The sequence below is a fragment of the Cuculus canorus genome, chromosome W (genome assembly GCF_017976375.1).
Source record: "Cuculus canorus isolate bCucCan1 chromosome W, bCucCan1.pri, whole genome shotgun sequence".
In the NCBI taxonomy this organism is placed as follows: Eukaryota; Metazoa; Chordata; class Aves; order Cuculiformes; family Cuculidae; genus Cuculus; species Cuculus canorus.
Window position 1 is genome coordinate 12,511,968 of NC_071440.1, and position 23,963 is coordinate 12,535,930.

The following is a 23,963-nucleotide window of genomic DNA, read 5'->3' on the forward strand; positions in this document are numbered from 1 at the left end:
TTTTGAAATCCATCCAGATGCTAATCAAAAGACCGTGCTTGTATATATTGGGCAGGGTTGTGCGTGTCTGAGAACTGCCTGTACCTCTATAACAATAGACAAGATGACTGCAGGAATGAAAGATGAGATGGACTCCAATAAGGTGGCAAAATGGAGATCTTTATTAACAAGCTACACGTTATTTTATAGTCTTGCTAAAGCTATCACACTAATAACATCAAAACTATTGGTATGAAACTCTTGTTTACCATATGTGTTATGATATTATTGGCTAATGCTAATTTTGCACAATGTGACCACATGCCCTGTTTTTTCTAAATTCTTGTTTTCTTCTTTTTGCTGGCTTAACTTCAACTTGCCTGTGTTACAACTGCTTATCATATTGTTTTCCTCCCTAGAAGGTCAGCCCAAGGAAATGTTCTTTCCCTTAAGTTAGTGATGTGTTAAACAGCTCTGTCCTACTATCGCTGAGCCCTGCATCGACTGGAGTGAAGTTTTAAAAGGTAGCTAGAAGAAAGAAAAAAAAAAAGGTGGGGTGGGGGTGGGGTGGGGGGGAAAAGCGGCAGAAGCAGCTGAGAGTACCCCTCCTTCTCCCCCTCTCTGGAATTCGAGTTGAGCTTATCTTGTGAAGTACTTGCTGTGCGGGTTAACCCTTTCCTGGAATGTGAGTCAAGTGCTTTGTGTATGTAAACTGAAAGTGTAAAAGTAAGATATTTGCGTGGATAAGTCAGAATTCTGCAGACTGCGGTTTTGTGGTTTTGGTTTTATTGTGCTGTTCAGCCAGGTGTGGGTCACTTTATTGCCCTGAGTGTCCATAATTTGTAGACGGGAATTATTGTTGTTGCTAGTCTCAGGGGAAGTCCCTGAGAGCTTAGAGACAGGTCACTCGTAAGTGTTTAAACGGTTGTGAAAGTTGAAGAAAGGAAGAAGAGGAGTTGGAAGGTAGTATAATGGGGGCAAAAGTGAGCAAAGAATTTCCTCAAGCAAGCCCCTTGGGGTGTATATTGAGACATTGGAAGGAATTGGCTGGGAGCCCAGGAGGTTCAATGAGTAAGAAGAAGTTGATAACGTTTTGCAGTCAGTGGTGGCCCCTCTACATATTGGACGATCAGGAAAAGTGGCCAGTAAATGGCACCCTGGAATATAACACCCTGTTACAATTAGCATTATTTTTAAGAAGAGAAAGGAAGTGGGAAGAATATTCATATGCTGATCTGTTCTTTACCCTCCGAAACCATCCGGAATATCAAAGGGATTGCAGTCTTAACCCACCACAAGACCCTATGGTGATGGCCTTGGAAAGAGAAAATTTAAAAGAGAGAAAAGGCAAGTTGAGGAGGTGTTGTTCTGCATGTAGTATAGGGCAGAGGTGTGCGAATCGTGAAAAGGTTCGGAAAGCACAAAATAAAGGGTTACCGGAGCATGAAAGACCACCGCCAGCGAGGGCACAGGAAAATTCTGAAGAATCTGAACTTGGTAGTGCCACAGGTACTAGTAGTGCCCCAGAAACCTCTGTTGCACGCCGCACGAGGGCAAAGGAGGGGCTGAAACCGGAACTTATTCCGGCACTGTTACAGGAGGCAGTAGGACCAGATGGAAATGCAGTATTGATTAGGGTGCTGTACACATCGTTGGACTTAGAATCATGAGAAAGAAAGGCAAGAAGTTATAAATTAGATCCTGTAGGAGTGGCAAAACATTTTCAGTATTTAGTAAGGCAGCATAACCCTGATTGGAGAGATGTCCAGCTAATGCTAGACAGCGTGACCGAAACCGAAAAGCAGCTCATAATAAAGAAGGCTCAGGAGTTAGCTGAAGACCACTTTAAAGGATCAGGGGAGGATGTAAAAAGGATCATTTACCCTTACAGGATCCTCATTGGGATCCCAACAGATCAATATATATGGAGCTCTTGGAACAATATCGAGAGTGGATTGCAAACGGAATAGAAAGAGCTATCCCTAAAACTGTAAATTGGTCAGCATTGTATGCAGTCAGACAGGGTCCGAATGAATCCCCATCAGAATTTCTTGAGAAACTGAGAGATACAATGAGGCACCAAACCCCTCTAGACCCTGAGTCGAAGGTCGGGATACAACAATTAGTTTCACTTTTTATCGGACAGTCTGCTAAGGATATACGAAGGAAGTTACAGAAGCTGGGAATGCCCGAGGGGCAGAATATAGAAAAATTGCTTGATGAGGCCTTGAAAGTATTCAGCAACAGAGAGGTGGAAGATAAGAGACCGTAAGGTGGCAGAGGAAGACCGGAGAAAAGATAGTAGGGCTCTGGTAGCAGCTTTACAGCAGGGCGGGGTCCTAATGAAAAGAGAAGCCGGGACCTCTGGAAATAGAGATTTCTCAGGGCCCCCTGTCTTGGATAATCAGTGTGCACGGTGCAGGCGTATGGGACACTGGAAGAAAGACTGTCCCCGAGGGAGACTGGGAATTAGAAGGAGTGTAAGGGTCCCCATAACCCAAGCCCCGATAGAACAGGACGACTGACAGGGACCCAGGGGCTCCACCCTAGCGGGTCCGCTGGTTATAATGAAGCTAGGGGAACAACAACAAGGGGTTGAATTTTTAGTAGGTACTGGTGCAACGTTTTCGGTATTGAATCAAACTTTGACACCTGTAGATGATGATTTTGTAACGGTAAAGGGAGCTACTGGCCAAAGTGAAAAGGCATATTTCCTCCAAACTTTAAGGTTTAAATTGGGAAAACAGTTGGGGATTCACAAGTTTCTTTACATGCCAAACTCACCTAAGCCACTATTAGGACGAGATTTATTAGAAAAACCGGAAGCGGATGTAAAATTTGGAAAAGATGGAATAGAATTTAAGGTGGGAGGTGATCAATTAATTGAACTTTTAAGCTTGGCCCTGATAAGTCCCTCCGAAGAGATGAAAGTACCAAAGGAGGTGGAGGATCAAGTGTTCCCTGGGGTGTGGGCCACTGAAATGCCCGGCAGCACAAAAACAGCCTTACCCATAATAGTTAAAATTAAACCAGGAGCCAAACCGGTAAGAATAAAACAATATCCTTTGAGATTAAAAGACAGAAAAGGAATTTGTCCAATCATAGAACGATTTTTAAAATATGGATTGTTAGTAGAATGTGAATCTGAATACAATACTCCCATATTACCGATAAGAAAACCAGATGGAAAATATAGAATAGTCCAGGACCTTAGGGCCACAAACAAGATAACTGAGGATTTATACCCTGTAGTGGCCAATCCATATACTTTGTTGACAAAACTAAAATCTGAATTGGCTTGGTTTACTGTACTGGATTTAAAAGATGCTTTCTTCTACCTACCTTTGAGCCCTGAAAGTCAGTTGCTGTTCGCCTTCGAGTGGGAAAATCCAGAGACAGGGAGAAGAACACAACTTACATGGACCGTACTCCCACAAGGCTTTAAAAATAGCCCTACCCTCTTTGGCAACCAGTTGGCTAAAGATTTAGAGCAATGAGAGCAGACATCTGGGGCTGGAACAGTGCTGCAGTATGTGGATGACCTCTTAGTGGCCACTGAAACAGAGGAGCAAAATATAACATGGACTGTAAGCTTGTTGAATTTTCTTGGACTAAATGGTTATTGAGTTTCTCCACAGAAGGCTCAAATAGCCCAACAAAAGGTGACATATCTGGAATATGAGGTCACAGCTGGTGAGCGGACCTTGGGAGCAGCACGAAAGGAGGCCATCTGCCAGACTCCGAAACCACAAACAGTTAAGGAACTTCGTACTTTCCTGGGGATGACAGGTCGGTGCCGTTTATGGATTTATAATTATGGACTCTTGGTAAAACCACTTTATGAACTTCTAAAGAGCGACTCAAAGAATCTCGCTTGGACTGGAGAAGCCATTCAGGCTTTCCACAAATTGAAGCAAGAGTTAATGCAGGCACCGGCTTTAGGTTTACCAGACCCCACGAAACCCTTTTGGTTACTCTCCCATGAGAAGCAAGGAATTGCACTAGGAATACTGGCTCAGAACCCTGGCCCAGACCGAAGGGCAGTGGCATACTTCTCCAAGCAATTGGATGAAGTAAGTAAAGGGTGGCCCAGCTGCCTGAGGGCGGCGGCAGCATTAGTGCCTAACATCCAGGAAGCTCGAAAATTCACAATGGGCCAAAGATAACTGTGCTAGTGTCTCATACAGCGTCCACCGTACTGGAAGCAAAAGGGGGCATTGGCTATCCCCACAAAGATTCCTCAAATATCAGGCCATTATGGTGGAGCAAGATGATATCCAAATAACAGTAACTAACATTATCAACCCAGCATCTTTCCTTAGCGGAGCGACAGGGAAACCAGTGACTCATGATTGCCTGGAAACTGACGGAGTCGACGGGAGACAAGCACATCCGATGATGATCAACAAGTCTCGATTTATTGATACAATAGGCATGCTTTTATAATAGCAGTAATAAGGCTCATACATATTACAAAAGTAAGGCTCATCATTGGTCCGATACAGAGTGTCAGCCCTGCCTCTATTGCTACATTCCTAGGATGTTTTTCTAGGTCCTGTTTTTAGCTCCTGTTATCGCCTAACTTCTTGCTCAGGGAGACTGTGGCCTTGTACGAGGCTGTTATTATTTCACCAGCTGTATTTTCTCACGTCTCTTCTCCTCAAGCCATGTCTCTACAACAACTCTCCACATTTCCCCCATTTTCTTTCTGAGCAAGAAGGTTCATCTGACTCCAAAACGTGGGTTTCCCTATCTGACCGCAGTCTAGCTCGTGCACACTGCGTTTTTCTCTGACTCCATTGCACTAATAAGGATACATTAGGATGGAACAACGATAAATTCCCTCAAATAGTAAGGTCCTCCCTGTGGCTTTGCCGGTATACCATTCCAAGCTCTGTCTCCACAAATTAAAAATATCCTGGGGGCAATTTCTTCGGGGCCGTAATGTTGGCACCGTTACATCGGGAGTAAAGCTGACTATTCACTGTTCCTGATTCCAGGGATAAGTCTAGGCTGGCCCAATTTTGCGATTCTTGTTAAAGTCTTTTAGGTTCAGTGGCTCAAAACCGAACCAACCCCCCTGTTTGACATTGGATAAACTGGCATTTGCACTTCCAAAGAGATCTAATTCTTCTGGGGGAGAGTGCAGGGTGATGTTCAAGGACAGTATGATCTTACATTGTTGGCAGCCATCCTCAATCTGAGGGTTACCTCCCCACTCGGGAGACACCTGGCTACAGCCCTCAGCGCTCGATAAGTTTTTGCACAGGCTGCTTTCGTTCACAAAACCACAAAATTCCCCTGGGGACCAAACAGGCAAACCTATCAGGCAAGTTAGGAAAGGATTAGTAACCCCTCCTAAGCTAAGGCAAAATGACGATTGACTAGTTTGGTTTGCCAATGTTACCCAGATGTTATCTCTTGGCTGATTAAAGCGTGTAAAGCGTATAACTCCTGCTATGCTGGCTACTACAGCACTAAGCAATACAGCAGAAACAGGCTTCATTTTTCTCTTCTATCCTTTCTCCCCCTATTTCTTTTAGTCCTTACTGTTCCTAGCTGTTGCAGTTTTAACTCCTGTAACTTGCTCAAGCACTGATCCAATTCCCTGTCAGGATCTCCTCTTATGGGCCCTACCACGTAATGCTGTGTTATGGGTACCAATTTGCTACACCTCGCAGAGATAATATGAGATCTACCTTGAACTATAACCCTTTTTAACAATATTCTCCAATTCCCAACTGTAGTAAGCCAATATTTTCTGTTCAGGTGCTTCAAAAAAATGCTAAGGCCGTGGTTGTTGCTAGCCTTGTTTGCTCTTGCAGCTCTCTCTGCCAGCTGTTAAAGTTATGGTTAAATGCACACCTGTTACACCATAAGTCACATACTAGGGACTGTTCTATCCAAAAGATCTTATCGCAACCCCTGCAGTACAAAGCTACCCAAGCAGCACAACATGGATTATTACAATCAAGACAATTTTGACCCGCTGGCCCCATATGTAATACTTCCAATAACCGTCCAATAGTTGTAATTAGTCCTTCAAAGGTCTGGCAGTGCTTCAAAACCCTGTCGATGGCTTTCGAGTATCCTTTCAACTGTGACAGCAGCAGTCGTAGGATCAGTGGCAGCTTCTCCTCTATTCTCCTCTTGTCTTCCTCCGTCAGATTGCTTGGCAGTTGTTGCATCGAGAACAGGTTTAGTCCACCTTGCAGGCACCCATACCGGTCCTGTAGGGGTAGAGACACAAAGATATCCCCTCCCCCAAAACATAACCTTAGCAGGATCCTTCCATAACCCTGTCTTAGGGTCTCTGTATTTCACCCACACGTCCTTTTTCTGCTCGGTAGTTTCATTTGGCCGATGATGTAATTCTGCTGGAGGGTACTCTGCGTCCCCAAATATGCACAAGTGATTGATCACAAACAAGCTCTTCAATAACCTTGCCTGGGGATCAGCAATCTTTTCATGTTTTGCCAAGTACCTTTTCAGAGTGCCATTAGCCCTTTCGATGATAGCTTGCCCTGTTGGGGAGTTTAGAATGCCTGTGATATGCTCAATTCCCCAACTCTTTAAGAACCCTTCTATTCTCTTGCTAATGTAAGCAGGCCCATTATCCGTTTTAATCCTTTTTGGCGTCCCCATTACTGCAAAACAGCTATATAGGTGCCTTTCCACGTGGATAGCCTTTTCTCCTGCCTGTGCTGTTGCCCAAATGAACTTACTATAGGTGTCAATAGATACATGCACATACTTCAATCTACCAAAGTTAGGGACATGCGTAACATCCATTTGCCATAGCTCATTTGATTGTAGTCCCCGTGGGTTTACCCCTAGGCCTAGACCACCACCTCCATTGTGATGGCTGCAAATCGGGCAGGCCCTAACTATGGCCTTCGCCTCTGCCATTGGGATTTTGAACTCTCGGTGCAAGCCCTTTGCATTTTGGTGAAACATAGAGTGAGCTTCTCTGGCTAGCAGCTGGCCTGGCAGTGGAGTGCCCTGAACCACAGACACTAGTCTGTCTGCTCTAGCATTACCCTCACCCAAGCCAGCTTCTGCTTGTAAAATCTGATGTTTCCATAGTCCCTTTTCTTGCCATGTTATTGCAGCAGTTCTGGATTTTCTGCCAGCATCCGTGAATGCCATAAGAGCATCTGCGATAGGGGAATTTTCTCGTTTTGGCCGAGTGATCCAATTCCATTCCCCAATCCATTGAACTGGCGCCTGCCGGAGCTTTTCTGTTTCAATGGGGCAGCTCGCACCTAAAAGTGCCTCCTGCAGCTCCTCGCTATTACACAAGTACCAGTCCAAGGTATCCTTTTTAATTGGCATCCTGATTACTGCTGGCTCGGTTCCAGCTACTTGTAGCATTCTCTCCTTGCCTTTCTTTATTAAGTCCGCTAGCATTTCGACCTTTTGAACCAGAGTTTTGGTTTGTTGTAACGTGGGGGAAATCCACTCCAATACCCTTATCTCCCCCGTTTTCTTTTGCAATTGAGTCAGTGCCCCAAGGAGGTATTTGGGACCGTTCCAGATCGTCAGGTCTATGGATAATTCTGGATCTCGCCGATGGACTTGCCCCTGTGTAATGCAGTCCATTATATTCTGAAGAGTGTGCTGTTGTTCCGGAGTAACACGGATCGGTCTTGCTGGGTCCGTACCTTTGAGAAGTGGGCGTAATTCGTCCAGCAGTTCGTTTGGTATTCCCACAATCGGTTTTAACCATTGAAGATCGCCCAGTAACTTCTGAGCCTCATTCAGAGTTGTGAGTTTTGTTTGCAGTTGTAGCTTCTGGGGTTTAACTATTTGTTCCGACATTGTCCATCCCAAATATTTCCACGGAGCTGTTGTTTGAATTTTCTCGGGGGCTATAACAAGGGAAAATTGTGCCAAGGCAGTCCGTATCTCCTGAATTTGCTGTTCAGTGAAAGGTTTTGGTTGGGCAAACAATATATCATCCATATAGTGATAAATCACTACATTTGGCCATCTCTTTCTCAGGGGCTGTAATGCAGAGTCAACATAAATTTGGCATAAAGTAGGACTATTGCGCATTCCCTGCGGGAGTACTGTCCATTCAAATCTTTGGTCCGGCCCCTCCCTGTTAAGTGCAGGCAATGTAAATGCAAATCGCATCATGTCTTGTGGATGAAGGGCAATAGTAAAAAAGCAGTCTTTAAGATCAATAATTAGTAGTGGCCAATCCTTAGGAATCATTGCGGGATTAGGTAATCCTGGTTGTAAAGCCCCCATGGGTTCCATTTGGGCATTGACAGTACGCAAATCATGTAACAAACGAAACTTTCCTGATTTCTTTTTGATCACAAAAATTGGAGTGTTTCAGGGGCTTGTGGATAGTCGCAGATGCCCCTGTTCGTATTGCTCCTTCACTAGATCATGAGCACGCTGGAGACTCTCCCTTTTTAAAGGCCATTGCTTAACCCACACCGGAGAGCTGTTTTTCCAGGTAATGGGTATCGGGAAAGTCCAGGCAACGGCCACTACCCCAAAGGGTGCTCATTGGTTAGCACCACTCCCAATTGGGTCAGAATGTCCCGCCCTATAAGGCACTGCACGGTAGGTGGCAATTGGACTACCGAGAAAGTAGCTGTTAATTGTTTTCCATCGATGTTCACCTTGATAGGAGGGGAACGACTGGCCAGGGTTAAACCTCCAACCCCGGTCACTGTGGTGGCAGCCGGTTGTAAAGGCCAATGTGGAGGCCAGCAATTAGGGCTAATAATGCTGGAATCAGCCCCAGTGTCCAAAAGGCCTGAAAATGACCTCTTTTGTCCTTGATATTCCACCTCCACGGTTTTCTTGGGCCTTTCATTAAGATTTAAAGTCAGCAAGGTCAGGCCGCCAGTGGATCCGAAACCTTTTTCTCCCCTCTCTTGTTCCCTTATAGGCTTTATCTCTTTTGTCATTTGCTCCAATGGTACCAATTGAGCAATTCTCTGTCCCTTATTAATTTGAACGGGTGGAAAAGGAGTATGCACCATGATCATAATTTCTCCAGTAAAGTCCGCATCAATAACACCAGGTAACACAAATAATCCAATCATAGAGGCAGACGATCGTCCTAATAGCAGTGCACCCACCGCTCGACCTTGTATAACAATAGGTCCTTTAATTCCTGTTGGGATCTTTTGTGGGTGCGATGTCATTAGCGTGATTTCTACTGCTGCTGCCAAGTCCAGCCCGAGGCTCCCTGTGGTGGCAGGTTGGGGGCAGGGAAGGTCGGTTGAGCTGCAGCGGCGACTTGTGTCTGAGCGCGGCCACTGCAATTCGCGCTCCTGCCGGAGTTTCCCGACCTCCGCCGACAGGCGCCCGTAGTGTGAGTATCCGAACGGCACTTTCGGCACCATATCCCTGTAGCCTGGCATTCTTGGCGCATGTGACCCATGCCTCCGCATCTGTAGCATCGCGTACGGGTTCCCGATGGAGCCGAATTAACTGCGGCTGACGCTTGAAGGGGTGCGAGAGCAGCTAACACCTGATTTTGTGAAGCCTTTGCCTGTTCCTGTAATCCCAGCCCCAGCTGCTTAATAGCATCTACTAAAAATGCTTGTGATCCTAACGGCATTTGAGCCATCCTTTCTAATGCCTCCTCTATGGTCCAATTTGCACCCAAGGTGTTAATCACACTCCGTGTAGCCTGATTGCAATTTTGAAGAGCGCACTGTTTTAGCAGTGCCCCTCGCATGTATTCAGGTACCCCTGCTTTTTCTATTGCGGCAGCAGCCTTATCTATAAATGCACCAAACGGTTCTTCCCGACCCTGCTTGATTCCCATATATACGGGTACTCCTCCAGGTTCTTTTACCTTATCTATAGCCAATCTGACCAATCTCATAGCCTCTCGGCACTTGTCTGGTCCCACCATAGCCTGAGCTTCCGTGCGGAGAAACGCTCCCAGCCCCATAAGCTCATCAGCTGTCACTCCATGAAGAGGATCTGCTGGCTGCCTCTGTACTGCCACGCATTCGTTAACAATCGCTTGCCAATGTGCATTAAATAAAAGCTGTTGATGCTGTGTAAATATTAACTTTGCTATTCCTCTACAATCAGCGGGCAGAAGCACTTGAGTGCCCCATATGTAGTCTAACATCTGCTTTACTGGCTCACTTGTCACCCCGAACTGGCTGACTGTAGATCGCAACTGTGACAGCAATTTCCAATCGAGGGCAGTAATTGTTGCCATCAGTCCTCCACCTGCCTGAGCCTGGAAGATCACCGGGCATGCTAGCTGTGCTGCTGCATTAACCGCACAGTGATCTCCCCTTTCCAAGCCGTCTTTTGCAAGCGCAGCCCAAGCTTCTCTCCGCTCCCTGGCAATGACCTCCGCTAACTCGCTTTCCGCCCCAGGGGTTGTCTCATTGCCCAGAGGGAGAACGGCCAGGGGCGCTTTCGGCCGCGGCCCCTGCTCTTCGGGGGGTGCGGATGGCCTCTGCTCTTCGGGGGGTGCGGACGGCTCAGAAGCTGCCTCTGAGCCAGAGCCAGAAGGCGGTGGCGGCGGGGGAGGTAAAGCCACCTGCGTGACCGTAGGGGGCAAAGGAGTAGTTTGGGACCATTCTCTTTCATAGTTTCTATTTTTTGTGTGAGCAGCAGATGCTTGCTCAGCTGCTTTCTTTTCTGCCTGGTACTGTAAAAGCTCGTTATGTACCACCCTCCATAGCTTTCCCAACTTTTTTTGCCGTTTTATCATCCTGTAATGTAGCCTCCCACAACACATCTCCGAACTTTCGCCACTCTGTCAGCTCATGTACGGTATGCGGATTTATGAATAAGCCTTTAGCATGCCCATATGTTAAAAGACTCGTTAACTCCTTCTGCAAATCTATTCCCTTAACCCGCCGCTCTTCCAGGAAAGCGGTAAATAAATTATATGCTGCTTGCCTTTCCATACCTAATTTATCAGCGCTGTTGCAGCCCCTCAAGGTCTCGGCAGCACGTATCGGCCGGGCCCATCTATATGGTCGCCCAGAGCACGGCGCGTCCTCAGGCTCGTCTATACGGTCACCTTACTTTTATTCGCGCTTATTGCCGTCCCGGCTGCTTCAGGACCCGAACATTTACCCTGTCGTCGCTCGTCCGTGGTTCAATGCCTGCATTTTGCTCCGGCATGTCGGGGATCACCATTTGACGGGGTCGTCCGTGGTGTCCAGGGGGTACATCGGGGTCACCATTTGACGGAGTCGACGGGAGACAAGCACATCCGATGATGATCAACAAGTCTCGATTTATTGATACGATAGGCATGCTTTTATAATAGCAGTAATAAGGCTCATACATATTACAAAAGTAAGGCTCATCATTGGTCCGATACAGAGTGTCAGCCCTGCCTCTATTGCTACATTCCTAGGATGTTTGTGGTTTTTCTAGGTCCTGTTTTTATCTCCTGTTATCGCCTAACTTCTTGCTCAGGGAGACTGTGGCCTTGTACGAGGCTGTTATTATTTCACCAGCTGTATTTTCTCACGTCCCTTCTCCTCAAGCCATGTCTCTACAAAAACTCTCCACAATCTGCCACCCGACCTAAGTGAGAGGCGGGGACAGAGAGTTTTAAAAAGTGGACACACACCTTTAGCTTTGTGGATACCTGCCATCTTCTTGGACCCTCAGGACAAAGAATAACATGCTACAATGCGCGGAACCTTGAAGATCATGAGTATCTTTCATCTCTTCTATCTCTCTTGTAAACTCTCTCTTTTTATCTCTCCTCATTCTCTTTTTCCTTGTAACAAGTGCATCTGCAGCAGGCTGTAGCAGGCATTTTTGGCGTTCAGTTTTGACTCCGGCAACATCAGGCTCTTTTTATGTTTTTCAGTTCTGCTAAGCAGATTGTTATACAGTGTTACATTCCTAGGATGTTTGTGGTTTTTCTAGGTCCTGTTTTTAGCTCCTGTTATCGCCTAACTTCTTGCTCAGGGAGACTGTGGCCTTGTACGAGGCTGTTATTATTTCACCAGCTGTATTTTCTCACGTCTCTTCTCCTCAAGCCATGTCTCTACAACAACTCTCCACAGGAAACCATCGAAGCGGTCTACTCTAGTCGACCAGACTTGAAGGAACAACCACTGGAGGATGCTGAGGACACATGGTATACAGACGGCAGCAGCTTCATCAAAAATGGCCAGCGCAAAGCAGGGTACGCAGTGACCACTACGAGTAAGGTAATAGAGTTGGGGCCCCTTGGCTCGGACACTTCTGCACAAAAGGCAGAAATAATAGCTTTAACTCGAGCATTAGAACTCGCTAAAGACAGAAAAATCAACATCTGGACGGACTCTAAATATGCTTTTGGAGTAGTTCACGCCCATGGAGCTGTCTGCAAAGAACGAGGACTATTGTCCACCCAAGGAAAGCACATAAAACATGCAAAAGAAATCCTTAAACTGTTGGAAGCTGTACAACTACCAGAAAAAGTAGCAATTATGTATTGTAAAGCTCACCAGAAGGGAACAACTGCACAAGAGATAGGCAATTCCATAGCGGACCAGGAAGCAAAGAGAGCGCTGAAGAGGGCACGGCAGAAATACAGCCCCTAATTCCAGACGGTAAAATCCAAAGTGATCAAATTCCTAACTATTCAAAAGAGGATCAAAAACTCATTATGGCCAAAGTGACACAACAAGTTAGTCAGGTTCTGGGGATAGACTGACAATTACATACTCCATATAGGCCCCAAGCAAGTGGCCAGGTGGAGAAGATGAACCACATTCTTAAGTTACAGACTGTAAAATTGGGTCAAGAAGCTGGACTAGCTTGGCCTCAGTCACTACCCCTAGCCTTGTTGAGAATAAGAACTAAACCAAGGGCCAAGGGAGGATTGAGTCCCTTTGAAATGTTATATGGAAGGCCCTATTTGGTTCAAGCAGGAACATCAACACAAGTTGGTACTGAAGTGCTAACAGACTGTATAATAAGCTTACAAAAACAACTCAGAAAAATAGAAAAGCCTGTTTCAGGAACTCGTGCTCATGGCCTGGATGGGCCAATATATAATATGGAACCAGGTGATTATATATATGTCAGATCTCTTTCAGACTCACCCTTGAAGCCGAAATGGGAAGGACCATTCCAGGTTCTACTGACGACACATAGAGCAGTTAAGATACAGGAACAGGCATTGTGGATACATCACATCAGAGTGAAAAAGGCACATAAGTCTTCATGGAAGGTCACGCAAGTCCAACCAGGAAAATTGTCTTTCTCACGATCTTAATTACAATTCAGGAATGGGAGGGCACTTCTAGCCAAAACAATACTGAGTGGCCTTGGTCTCAAGCTTATGTTAGGTACACCGGATCCATGGGTATAAATTCTGCCCAAGAGGGCCTAAGTTTGTCTACTGTGGTTATACATGGAAATCAGATGTACCTCAGAAAAGAGTGGAATTGGCATAAAAAAGAAAAGGTTCATGGACTTCAGGAGAGCGTGGGGGAAGAAATCAAAGTAGGATGCCGGATGATTAATGGCACCATTCATAAGAAGGCATCCCAAATTACTATCTCAACTATTCCTACAGATAAGAAAAAAGAGATATGCACTTCCAGTGAATTAGATTTTTGGTATAATTTTACGTTAACACAGACCGTTAAGGTAGTTTGACTTTGGGCACATGATACTATTGGACTCTCATTCAAATTTAAAATAGATGCTATAGTTAGGCCTGTTACAGCAAGCACACAAACAACAATCACACACCCTAAGAAAGATATGTCTACCGAACAACCTACGTCAACACCCAAACTCAGATCCAGAATCTATGAAATCGAACCGTACGTAATCAGAAATATAGGTCAGCAACAAATGCTCCATCCAGAATGGTCCCTTAAACGTGTGGAGATGCTAATGCAAATCAATATCTCTGACATTCAGCCAGCATGCTCTCCCTTCTTAAAAACATCCTTTGAGGGCTGGACAACTTGGTTGCAAAAACGAGCGCCCTTTAGAGACCGAATGCAGAGAGACCTAACTGGCATATTAGGGACGGGATCGGGGGTCCTAAATGGAATTGATTCAGAGATACTGATGAATAAATTAGCCGCTGCAACTAGTGATCTGACAAAATTACAGCAGCTTTTACAATCATCTCTATCAGCGTTAGGAACTAGCCAGTGGCTCTTATCAAAAGTGTTACCAAAATGGGTTAAGATAGAAGAGCAAGACCATGAATTAATAGTGAGCACACTTGGTACGGTTCAAGATAACATCTCTTTGGCTCTCAGTTGTATACAGGCGCAATTATGGATGCAGTTGGTGGCCGCCTTAATTATAAGAGAAGGTGGTAAAGGTACTTTCCCCACCGAAATCCGGAAAATGGTTTGGGACAGTGCCACTGACTTAGAGAGGGAGCTCCAGTCCCGGTGGACTCTGGTAAATTTTACCTATGACCCCATCAATAATACAGTCACAGCCTTTGTGTTGACCATACGTAACGCTTCTATACATGTAATCCACCCCATTATTGCATTAGGATTAAACCATGATAAAACTGTGCTCTACCCTTCTGAACATAGAACCTGGGCACGAATGGTGAACGGGAGGTGGCAAACTGTAAATTTAGAATCTTGTTTTACATGAGAACAACAAGGATTCATTTGCGAAAATAATGCAATTGATGCTCAAGATATTTGTCTCGACACGGAGGAAAGCATCTGTCACTTTGAGATCCATCCCAGACGCTAATCAAAGGACTGTACTTGTGTATATGGGCCAGGGTTGTGTGTGTTTGAGAACTGCTTGTGTCTCTGTAGTAGTAGATGAAATAATTGTCAATAGTAAGAATCACTCTAACTTCTGTATCTGTAATTTTGTTAAGATCATTGGGTGTGACTTTTCTTATTTAGCACCAGTCGTATCCCTTCAATTAATAAGAACAAAAGGTACAATGTTTCACAATTTATCACCTGTATCTATGGGAATGAATCTTACATTGGTGAAACAGTTAATGAAACATCAAGACTTGATCAAAATTTTGGACAAGGTCCAGGAAAGCGGGAAAAGACCCTGATAACAGTCCACCACGACACAGAGGAAATAAACAGAGTCCTGAAGCGGGTAAGGGAGGACGTGAACCATCACTGGTGGGACATGTTGTTTGGATGGTCCCCTACTGTGATTGGCATTCTAAATAAGTTGTGTCACCCCATTATTGTCCTTTTGATGCTAATTTTAGTTAGCTTTGTTTTCTCTACCGTGCTGTTTATCTGGAACTGGAGGATGCTACAGCAACTAACAATTCTAACTTCCATGGCTAGTGCCCATGAGAATGCATTGAGAAGTAATTTTGCAACAAAATACCATCCAATTCCCCTTCGAGAGGTAAATTATGCAGCTGGCAAATTAATTTGCCCATGTTAAAAAAGACAGGGGGGAATTGATGAGAGACTGAGTCTGCACAAAGTTCAGAAGAAAATATTCGTCTTTCGCAAAAGAGTTTTGATGGTGCAATGCATTCATTCTACAATTGCCTGTCCAGCTGGGGAATGTGGAATGCCAATAAGGTGTTGCACTCCCATCTGTAAAATCTGTCAGCCCATTTACCGGTGTGGTACTACACTTAGATTTTTCCCCTAGACATTCTTGTTGCAAAAAGGTTATGAACCAATGGCCTGGATGATTAATTTTAATTTGTCCACTAAAGTTTGCCAAGACCACTTGTAATTCTAAACTGTTCTGCATACTCTATTGTAAATATCATTCTGTCATTGGAATGACTATTGTTTCAGGCTCTTTCCCATTCAGATCCTCTATCCGATCTCGACCTTTCATGATTAACTGTGCAAACATTTCTACTCTTGTTACAATCGTCTTTGATGGCTGATTAGATAAGAATTGCCATTCTATAATTTTTAATTTGTCCAACTTGGTTTCAACCCATTGCATTATTAACCCAACAGGCTGATAAGCGTTACTGATGATCAAGAAATTGACACCCCACCCAAATACTACACGATGTGCTTGTCTGTTGCTTACTGCATTTTCTATTTTTTTTCAATGTTTGTTCTGCTTCCTTTGTTAGTTTCCTTGGTGCTAATATATCCATATCTCCTTTTAACAACTCAGACAAAGGTAACAACGTTTGACTATCTACCCCTAACAAATTCCTGATCCAATTGATATTACCCAGCAAGATCTGCACACCGTTAAGTGTTTGGATGTTAATTCTAAATGGTTTGATGGTTTTATCCAAAATTTTTCACCCCAAATACATCCATGGTGCAACACTCTGCACCTTTTCTGGTGCGATTCGCAATTGATGTTTTTGCAACGTCACATAATTCTGTTTATACCTTTCTAAATTATCTTTCCCCATCACTAGTATATTATCCACATAATGATACGCTAACAGCTGTGGATATTTTTTCCGAAAACCCTGTAAGGCTTGGTCGACATAAAGTTGACACATAGTTGGCACATTTTTCATCCCTTGTGGTAACATCACCCATTGATATCTCTACACTGGTCCATGTCTGTTTGTTGTTGGAACCGAAAAGGCAAATTTTTTCCACTATCGCTGGGGTCAATAGGTATGGTAAAAAAAACCAGTCCTTTAAGCCAATAACTAAAACGTTCCAGTCTCTATAAATCCTTGAGGACTGACCAACAGTCATCCTTCAGGACAGTCTTTTTCTGCCATGATGGTGACATCCACGATGGTATCCACCAGCACAGTTATTTGAATTGTTTGATTTTTGTAATATCAATGTCACCTTTAATTGTGGTTTTGATTTTTGAATTTCTAATGCCCATGTTATCTGTTTTTCTTGTCCTGTAGATCCAAAGCCTCCACTCGCCCTTTTATTTTTTCAGTTTGGGGAGCTTTACTTTTAAAAGGTACTAATTGTGCTATTAGACTGAATGCCTGACGCAGAGTAACAAAACCAAACAAACATATTGGATGACCATCAAGTCATCTGTGGACTTTTCTCCGAGTAATGGCTTTTTCAGTTTTGCCCAAAGTTTTTTGTGCATCACTGTCACTGGTAAGAGTAGGAGGTGCTGTTAAAGCCATGTCCCCCTTAGGAAGATCAACTAATGGACTTAGTTCTGCATTAGTAATACCCAAATAAGGTTTAACTCGATTGATTGTTCCTAGGAGCTTTTGTAAATAGTTTTAACTACTATTTGCAATTTGACTTGCTGAGGTTCAATTGTGTCATTCAAAATTTTCCACTCAAGATATTTCCAGGTTTGAATTTTTTTCAGGTGTGACTTGAAGGCCTATTTTCTCTAATACAATCTTTGAAATGGTATTAATTGAGCAACATAACTGCTTTGAGTGATATACACAGGTGGGAAAGGAATATAAACCATAGCTTGTATTTGTCCAGTAAAATCAGAATTAATAACACTGTTAAACAGCTCTGTCTTACTATCGCTGAGCCCTGCAGATGACTATAAATAGCAAGAATCATTCTAGTTTCTGTGTTTGTAATTTTGTTAAGATTGTTGGGCGTGACTTTTCTTACTTAGCACCAGTCGTATCCCACCAGTTGATAAGATCCAGTTATGCAATGTTTCAAAAATTGTCACCTGTACCTATTGGGATGAATCTTACATTGGTGAAACAATTAATGAAACATCAGGATTTGATCAAAATTTTGAAGGAGGTCCAAGAAAATGGGAGAAAGACCCTGATAACAATCCATCATGACATGGAGGAAATAAATAGGGTCCTGAAAAGGGTAAAAGAAGATGCAAGCCATAATTGGTGGGATGTACTTTTTGGATGGTCACCTGAAGCGACTGGCATTCAAGATAAATTGCGTCACCCCGTTGTTGTTCTTTTAATACTAGTTTTAGTCAGCCTTGCTTTGTCTGTAATACTGTTTATTTGGAACTGGAAAATGCTACAGCGGCTAACAGTTCTAACTTCTATGACTAGTGCGCATGAGAATGCATTAAGGGAAAACTTTCAAGCAAGGCACTATCCCGTTCCCCTTCGAGAAATAGATCGCGTATAAGGCAAACGACTTTGTCTAGCACCAAAGACAGGGGGGAATTGATAGATAAACATATAAAATCTGAAGCAACTTAGAAGAAGCTTAGTTTTGTTAGCAGAGGCCTTGAAAGCTGATAAAGAGGAGCCAGCATGCAGAGTTCTGCTTATAAGAAGAAAACAGGTATGTGGACATCAACGGTCTTGAGCGAAAACCGGTTGAATCCTACTTTGTGGTTCGGAGGAATGCCAGAAGTCCAGAGAGCCTGCACACAGTTCGGGGTTAAAATTTCATCCTGAGGAAGACTGCTGACTTCATCCCTGAGACCCTAGCCCATGACCACCAGGAGGCACTGCGCAGGCACAAGACTGAAGAGATCCTTCCAGAACTAATTATAATACAAAGCGGGGAAAGGTTATGAATATGTAGTAGGCGCTTATAATTATGCATGTCTTTACACTATAAGTAGCTGTTTGTTAAGTTATATGTTGTGCGAGCTGGGCAGACCTTATCTCCCTCAAGCCTGCCGGCAAAATAAAAAAACATACCTGCTTTGTGACTCATCTCAGGTTATAGAGTTTGATTCCGCAAAACAGTATTTCCCAGAATCTATATGAATATGTATGTTTAACCAGTGTAAATGTCATGTAATCAGCCTCAATAGTTGGACACGTCAGGTGGAATTATCCCCTGCATACCCCGGTGCCGCTTAATGACAATACTTGCTTAATAATCAAATTGGCACTGATTATTGAGTTTGGCTTTTTCACAGGAACAATTTTGCCACCCCAGATGAGACACCCTCTGCTCGGCTGCACGACCCGGTGAGTACAAGGACTCCCTTGGGTAAACCTCGGGATCTTTTCTCGGAGGGGCTCCTTCCCCTGACCGGATCGCTGTGGGAGCAGAGGAAGACCATTTCCTGAAAAGGTATTCTTCAGTTCTTGTTCTTGGACCAGTAGTGGGGAAGACCCGTAAGTCATGAGGAGATGTCCTACACAGGGCGCTGTACGACTGGTTGCAGTCCCCTTTGTGTATTCTTGTGGTAAGAGTTATGTACAATTGTACCTGGAATCTTGTGGAAGCCTAGGTTTTGGTGACAGGGATTAAAGTTCCCACTGCCTTGGTTTTGGTACAGGGGATCTGGGTCCCCACTGGTAATTGGTATAAGAATTGTGAGCTGTTTTGGTCTTGAACCTGGAAAGCATAATAAGGAACTGAATACTGATAACTGATTTTAATTTTTGTATACTTCACAACTGTGTGTGTGTGAGTGAGTGTGCACCCGAGACGTAGCATAGCTACGGAGCGAGTGTAGAGTTTTGACCATGGTTCCGTTAGGGGTGTGGCTGGAGACGAACAAAGTGAGTGTAAGTTTTGCCTTAGAGTTTTTATGACTTTGTTGTTAACGTAATAGCTGTTACACGGACAGCGTGTGAAGAACAGAAACTGGTAAATTATGTCAAGAAGTTTGGCTAATTCTGACAAAAGACTGTGGCCACCACGAATACTTTTAATCTCGAGCAAGAAGGAAAAAACTGCAGCTGTGTGTGTGAATGTCGTCGTCCCCCCCTTCTCGTCCCTGAATGTGAAGTGTTTTTCTCTGTTATCTCTGTAGGGGGATGCCAAGTTATGAGAAATTTTATTTGGATAAAAATAATGAGCACCCCAGTGATTATCGGGCAATTCTCAAACAGGCTTTATTAAAATATGAGGGGACATTGACCCTTAAAAATTTTAATAGAGCGCCAACTATCAATTTATTCAAAATTTGCTCTATGGTTATTTCTGCAGGCAGTTTTATTGTTGTGTGTGTAGAATTGGGGGACAATACACACAGATTTGTGTTTGTGTGTGTGTGTATTATGTGTATCAATAATGTAAGAAATGTTGAACACCTGCCCAATTGGCAGAGACAAAACTTAATGTAATTTAATAGAAAGTGTGATCAGTGGCAGAAAATGTATGCGAAGAGAAGGAGAGAAAAGAAAGAATTAAAATGCACGTGAAGAGACAGCAAAAGAAAAAGGATTTAAAGTTAATGTGTTTGTACCAAGTGTGTAAGTAGCAGTGGTCATTGGATGTGCGTAAAAAGTTTAAGCAACAAAGGCACGTGCCTCTGACTGGTAAACTTTTAAAACTCCAATCATCTTCTTAGAACGTTGCTGAAATGCAACAAACTAGTATCCAGCTGCAATAAATTTGGTAGCTCTTCCTCTGGCAATTTAATTGCTTTGATTGTTTGCTTTCCAGCTTGAACCATCCAAGCACTGATATGAGAACTATAAGATCAACACCTGGTTTATTTTTCAAGAGATTCAAGGAAGATTGTTCATTGTTCAGCGGTTTGTGTGTGTGTGAAGAGGTGGACTCTCTGGTCAACCCTAACCTGGGGTAAAATCTCTGAATATTTTTGAGAAAGTTGTTTTAAAATAGATGTGTGATCTTACAAGAAAAGGTGGATTTTTTTTCCCCTTCCACAGCAAATTGATTTAGTAGCACTCTGTATTCCAGTGCCCCTTATCAGATCAGCAACTGCTGGGCTCTGGCACAGACAATAGTGAATGGGATTTTAGCAGATACTACAGAAAGCATAGTTGAAGGGCCCAAAAGGGAGCTAACCCAGTATGCCAGAGACAATACCCTTTGAGATTAAAAGATTGTAAAGAAATAGAAAGCCCAATTAATAACTTTTCATGACATGGAACTATTAGTGGAATGTGAATCTGAATATAATACCCCATACTGCTAGTGAAAAAGCTGGATGGAACTTACCAAGTAGTACAGGACCTGAGAGAAATAAAAAAGGTTGTCAAAGATTTGCATCCTGTAGTGGACTAAATTAAGAATAACCAGATGTGGTTTACAGTGTTAGATTTTAAAGATGCACCTTTCTGTCTGCCACTAGCCAAAGAAAGTCAAAAGATATCTGGATTTGAAGGGGAGAGTCCTACCTCTGGTAAGGAAACCCAACTTACTTGGACGGTGTTACCCCAAGGTTTTAAGAATAGCCCAACAAATTTTGGAAATCAATTAGCATGAGAAATTGAAGCACGGGATTCCCCCCTCTAGAGATGGCATCCTTCTACAGTATGTGGATGATTTGTTAATAGCAACTGAAACAAGACCTGAGTTCATTCAGTGGACTGTAAATTTGTTGAATTTTCTTGGATTAAATGGATATCGAGTCTCTCAACAGAAAGCCCAAATGGTGCAAGAATGAGTGACGACCTTGGGATATGGACTGTCCAGGGGACAAGAAGAACTGGGAACTGAATGAGAGGAAGCCATCTGTCAGACTCCACTCCCACAGACGGTAAAAGAACTCAAAACCTTCTTGGGAATGACAGGTTGGTGCCACTTATGGATTTACAATTATGAAGTGATAGTAAAGCTGTTATATGAACTTTAAAAACCAACCCTCCCCAACTGGCATGGTCTAAGGAGGCTAAAAATGCATTTGAGACACTTAAAAAGACACTTTGGACCAGAAGATGCCCCATCTAGGTTTTTGAAATACCAAGCCATTCTGGTCGAGTCAGATGATATCCAAATTGAAGTAACTAACATTGTGAACCCAGCTTCTTTTCTCAGTGGAACAACCAAACCACCGACACATGACTGTCTTGAAACAATAGAAGCTGTTTATTCCAGCAGGCCAGGTCGGAAGGAAGAACCTTTGGAGGACGCACAAGATTCCTGATTTTCAGATGGAAGTAGCTTTGTCCAACAAGGTACCCGTAAAGCTGGTTATGCAGTAACTACTAGGGACAAGGTAATTGAATCCCAACCATTACCTGATGGGACTTCGTCTCAAAAGGGTGAAATTATTGCCTTGACCAGAGCTGTAGAACTGGCAAAAGGGAAACAGATAAATATATGGACAGATTCTAAATATGCCTTTGGAGTTGTTCATGCTTGTGGAGTGATTTGGAAAGGAACAAGGGTTATTGATGGCACAAAGAAAACAGATCAAACATGCTGAAGAAATACTTCGCCTGTTGGAGGCAGTACAATTACCAGCTAAAGTCGCCATCATGCACTGTCAAGGGCACCCAAGAGGTAACACCGACCAGGAAACAGTTAATAGATTGGCTGATTATGAGGCTAAACAGGGGGCAGAAAGAATGCAAGAAGGGCAAATTTTAGCTCTAATTCCAGATAATAGAGATGAAAACTTAGAAAATCAGGAAGATATTAGATACTCCAAGTCCAACTGGGAATTAATATAAGAACTTGACTGACAGGTCCCTTCCCAGAGGTGGGCACAATTAAAAGACAGCAGAACTATTGTACCTGCCAGCTTGTTCTAGGAACTTGTCAAGAGGGAACATGATAAAACCCATTGAGGACCAGACCACTTATATGAATTCCTAAATCAGAAATGGATAGGGAGAAATTTATATACTACAGTTCAGCAAGTGACTCAACAGTGTGAAATATGTTTAAAGAATAATCCCAGTACAGGAAACCGAATACAATTAGGAATAGTTAGGACAGGAAACATGCCTGGAGAGTGTTGGCAAACCGATTTTTCTGAACTCCCAGGAAAAGGGGGGTACAGATACTTGTTAGTATTCACAGATACCTTTTCTGGATGGCCAGAGGCCTTTCCTTGCAGGACAAATAAGGCAAGGGAAACGACAAAGTTTTTGTTGAATGAAATAATACCCTGATTTGGGGTACCCATGATTATGTCATCAGATAGAGGCACTCGGTTTTATGCACAAGCAGTACAAGTTAGTAGAGCATTAGGGATCGATTGGCAATTGCACACTCCATATAGACCCCAGGCAAGTGTGCAAGTAGAGAAAATGAAGCACTTAATAAAACAGCAAATAACTAAAATATGTTATAGAAGCAAATTTGTATTGGTATCAGACTCTACCCATAGACTTACTTAGGCTGCATGTAAAGCCAAGGACAAAAGAGAATCCAAGTCCTTCTGAAATTTTATATGGGAGACCATATCAGATGAGGTATAAAGGAGAAGATTTAAATCAGCTAGGGAATTCTTACTTGCAGCCATACGTCCTTTCTTTAGGAAAACAACTGGAGAAAATTAATAAAGCTGTGGGTGGGACCAGGGCCAAGGGTTTGGATCATCCCATCCACCCATTTAGCCCTGGGGATTTGGTTTATGTTAAGAATTTTATATGTGGTTCGCTTGAGGAAAAGTGGAATGGACCATACCAAGTATTCTTGACCACCTTCACCACGATCAAGATTAAGGAACAACCCACTTGGATCCACTATTCCCAAGTGAAAAAGGCCCTGGGAGAACATTGGACTTCTAAACCTCTAGGGCCTTTAAAGCTGAGGCTACAACAACAACAGGATGAAGAATCCACAAGTATTGATTCTAATAGCTGGTATTGTTAATATTTTAATTGCTTGGAATCAAAATATGTATCTGTGATTGGTACAAGTAGTGGGCAATAGTCTTAACTGGTCAGATTGCTGAGTACGTACAGCTCTTCCCAGAGGAAATATGCAGTCCCCTTTATTTGGAATTCCGATAAGTTATGGTAATTGGAGTTGGCCATTTAGTGGCACAGGCCGCGTATGTCAGCAAAAGGGAAATTATACCAAAGGCCCTCAATTTGAGTTGCAGAGTCTGGGAAATGCCACCTTTATAGGGTAAAACGATTCTGATGCCTTAGAAGTAGGGAACTTTTAAGTAAATTACACTTCCTTGAAGTGGAACGTATGTTCAGTCGACAAGTTCAATTGCTCGAATGGATGTTGAAACCCTCTGGGATGTAAGCTACAACTAATGATAGGACTTAGGGGAAATTATTCCGGCAGTTGTTTACCCGAAGGATTATGGTGGTTGTATGGTGATGGGTATGCTAGGAAAGGGTTGCCAACACATTGGAATGGTGTGGGGGTCCACAGCGGGCTGGGGACCCCTGCTGACTGTACCCGGAAGGAGATCATGGGACGGGAAGTGGGCAGACAATATAGGACCGTGCACGAAAGTAGTACCATCCATTCACAGATTGTTTATGTATAAGCTAATCCAATCAT

General features: G+C 43.5%; 1 protein-coding gene across 1 annotated transcript in view; it reads left to right on the forward strand.

Annotated features, from left to right (window-relative positions):
- The first annotated feature begins 10,425 nt into the window (after nt 1-10,425).
- The window catches only part of LOC128850225 (40S ribosomal protein S23-like), a 69,266-nt gene continuing 55,728 nt past the window's right edge, over nt 10,426-23,963 (forward strand). Inside the window, exons 1-2 of the mRNA XM_054053219.1 lie at nt 10,426-10,506; nt 11,985-12,153. Coding sequence (XP_053909194.1) covers nt 10,426-10,506; nt 11,985-12,153 — 250 coding nt within the window. The remainder of the gene's footprint in view (nt 10,507-11,984; nt 12,154-23,963) is intronic.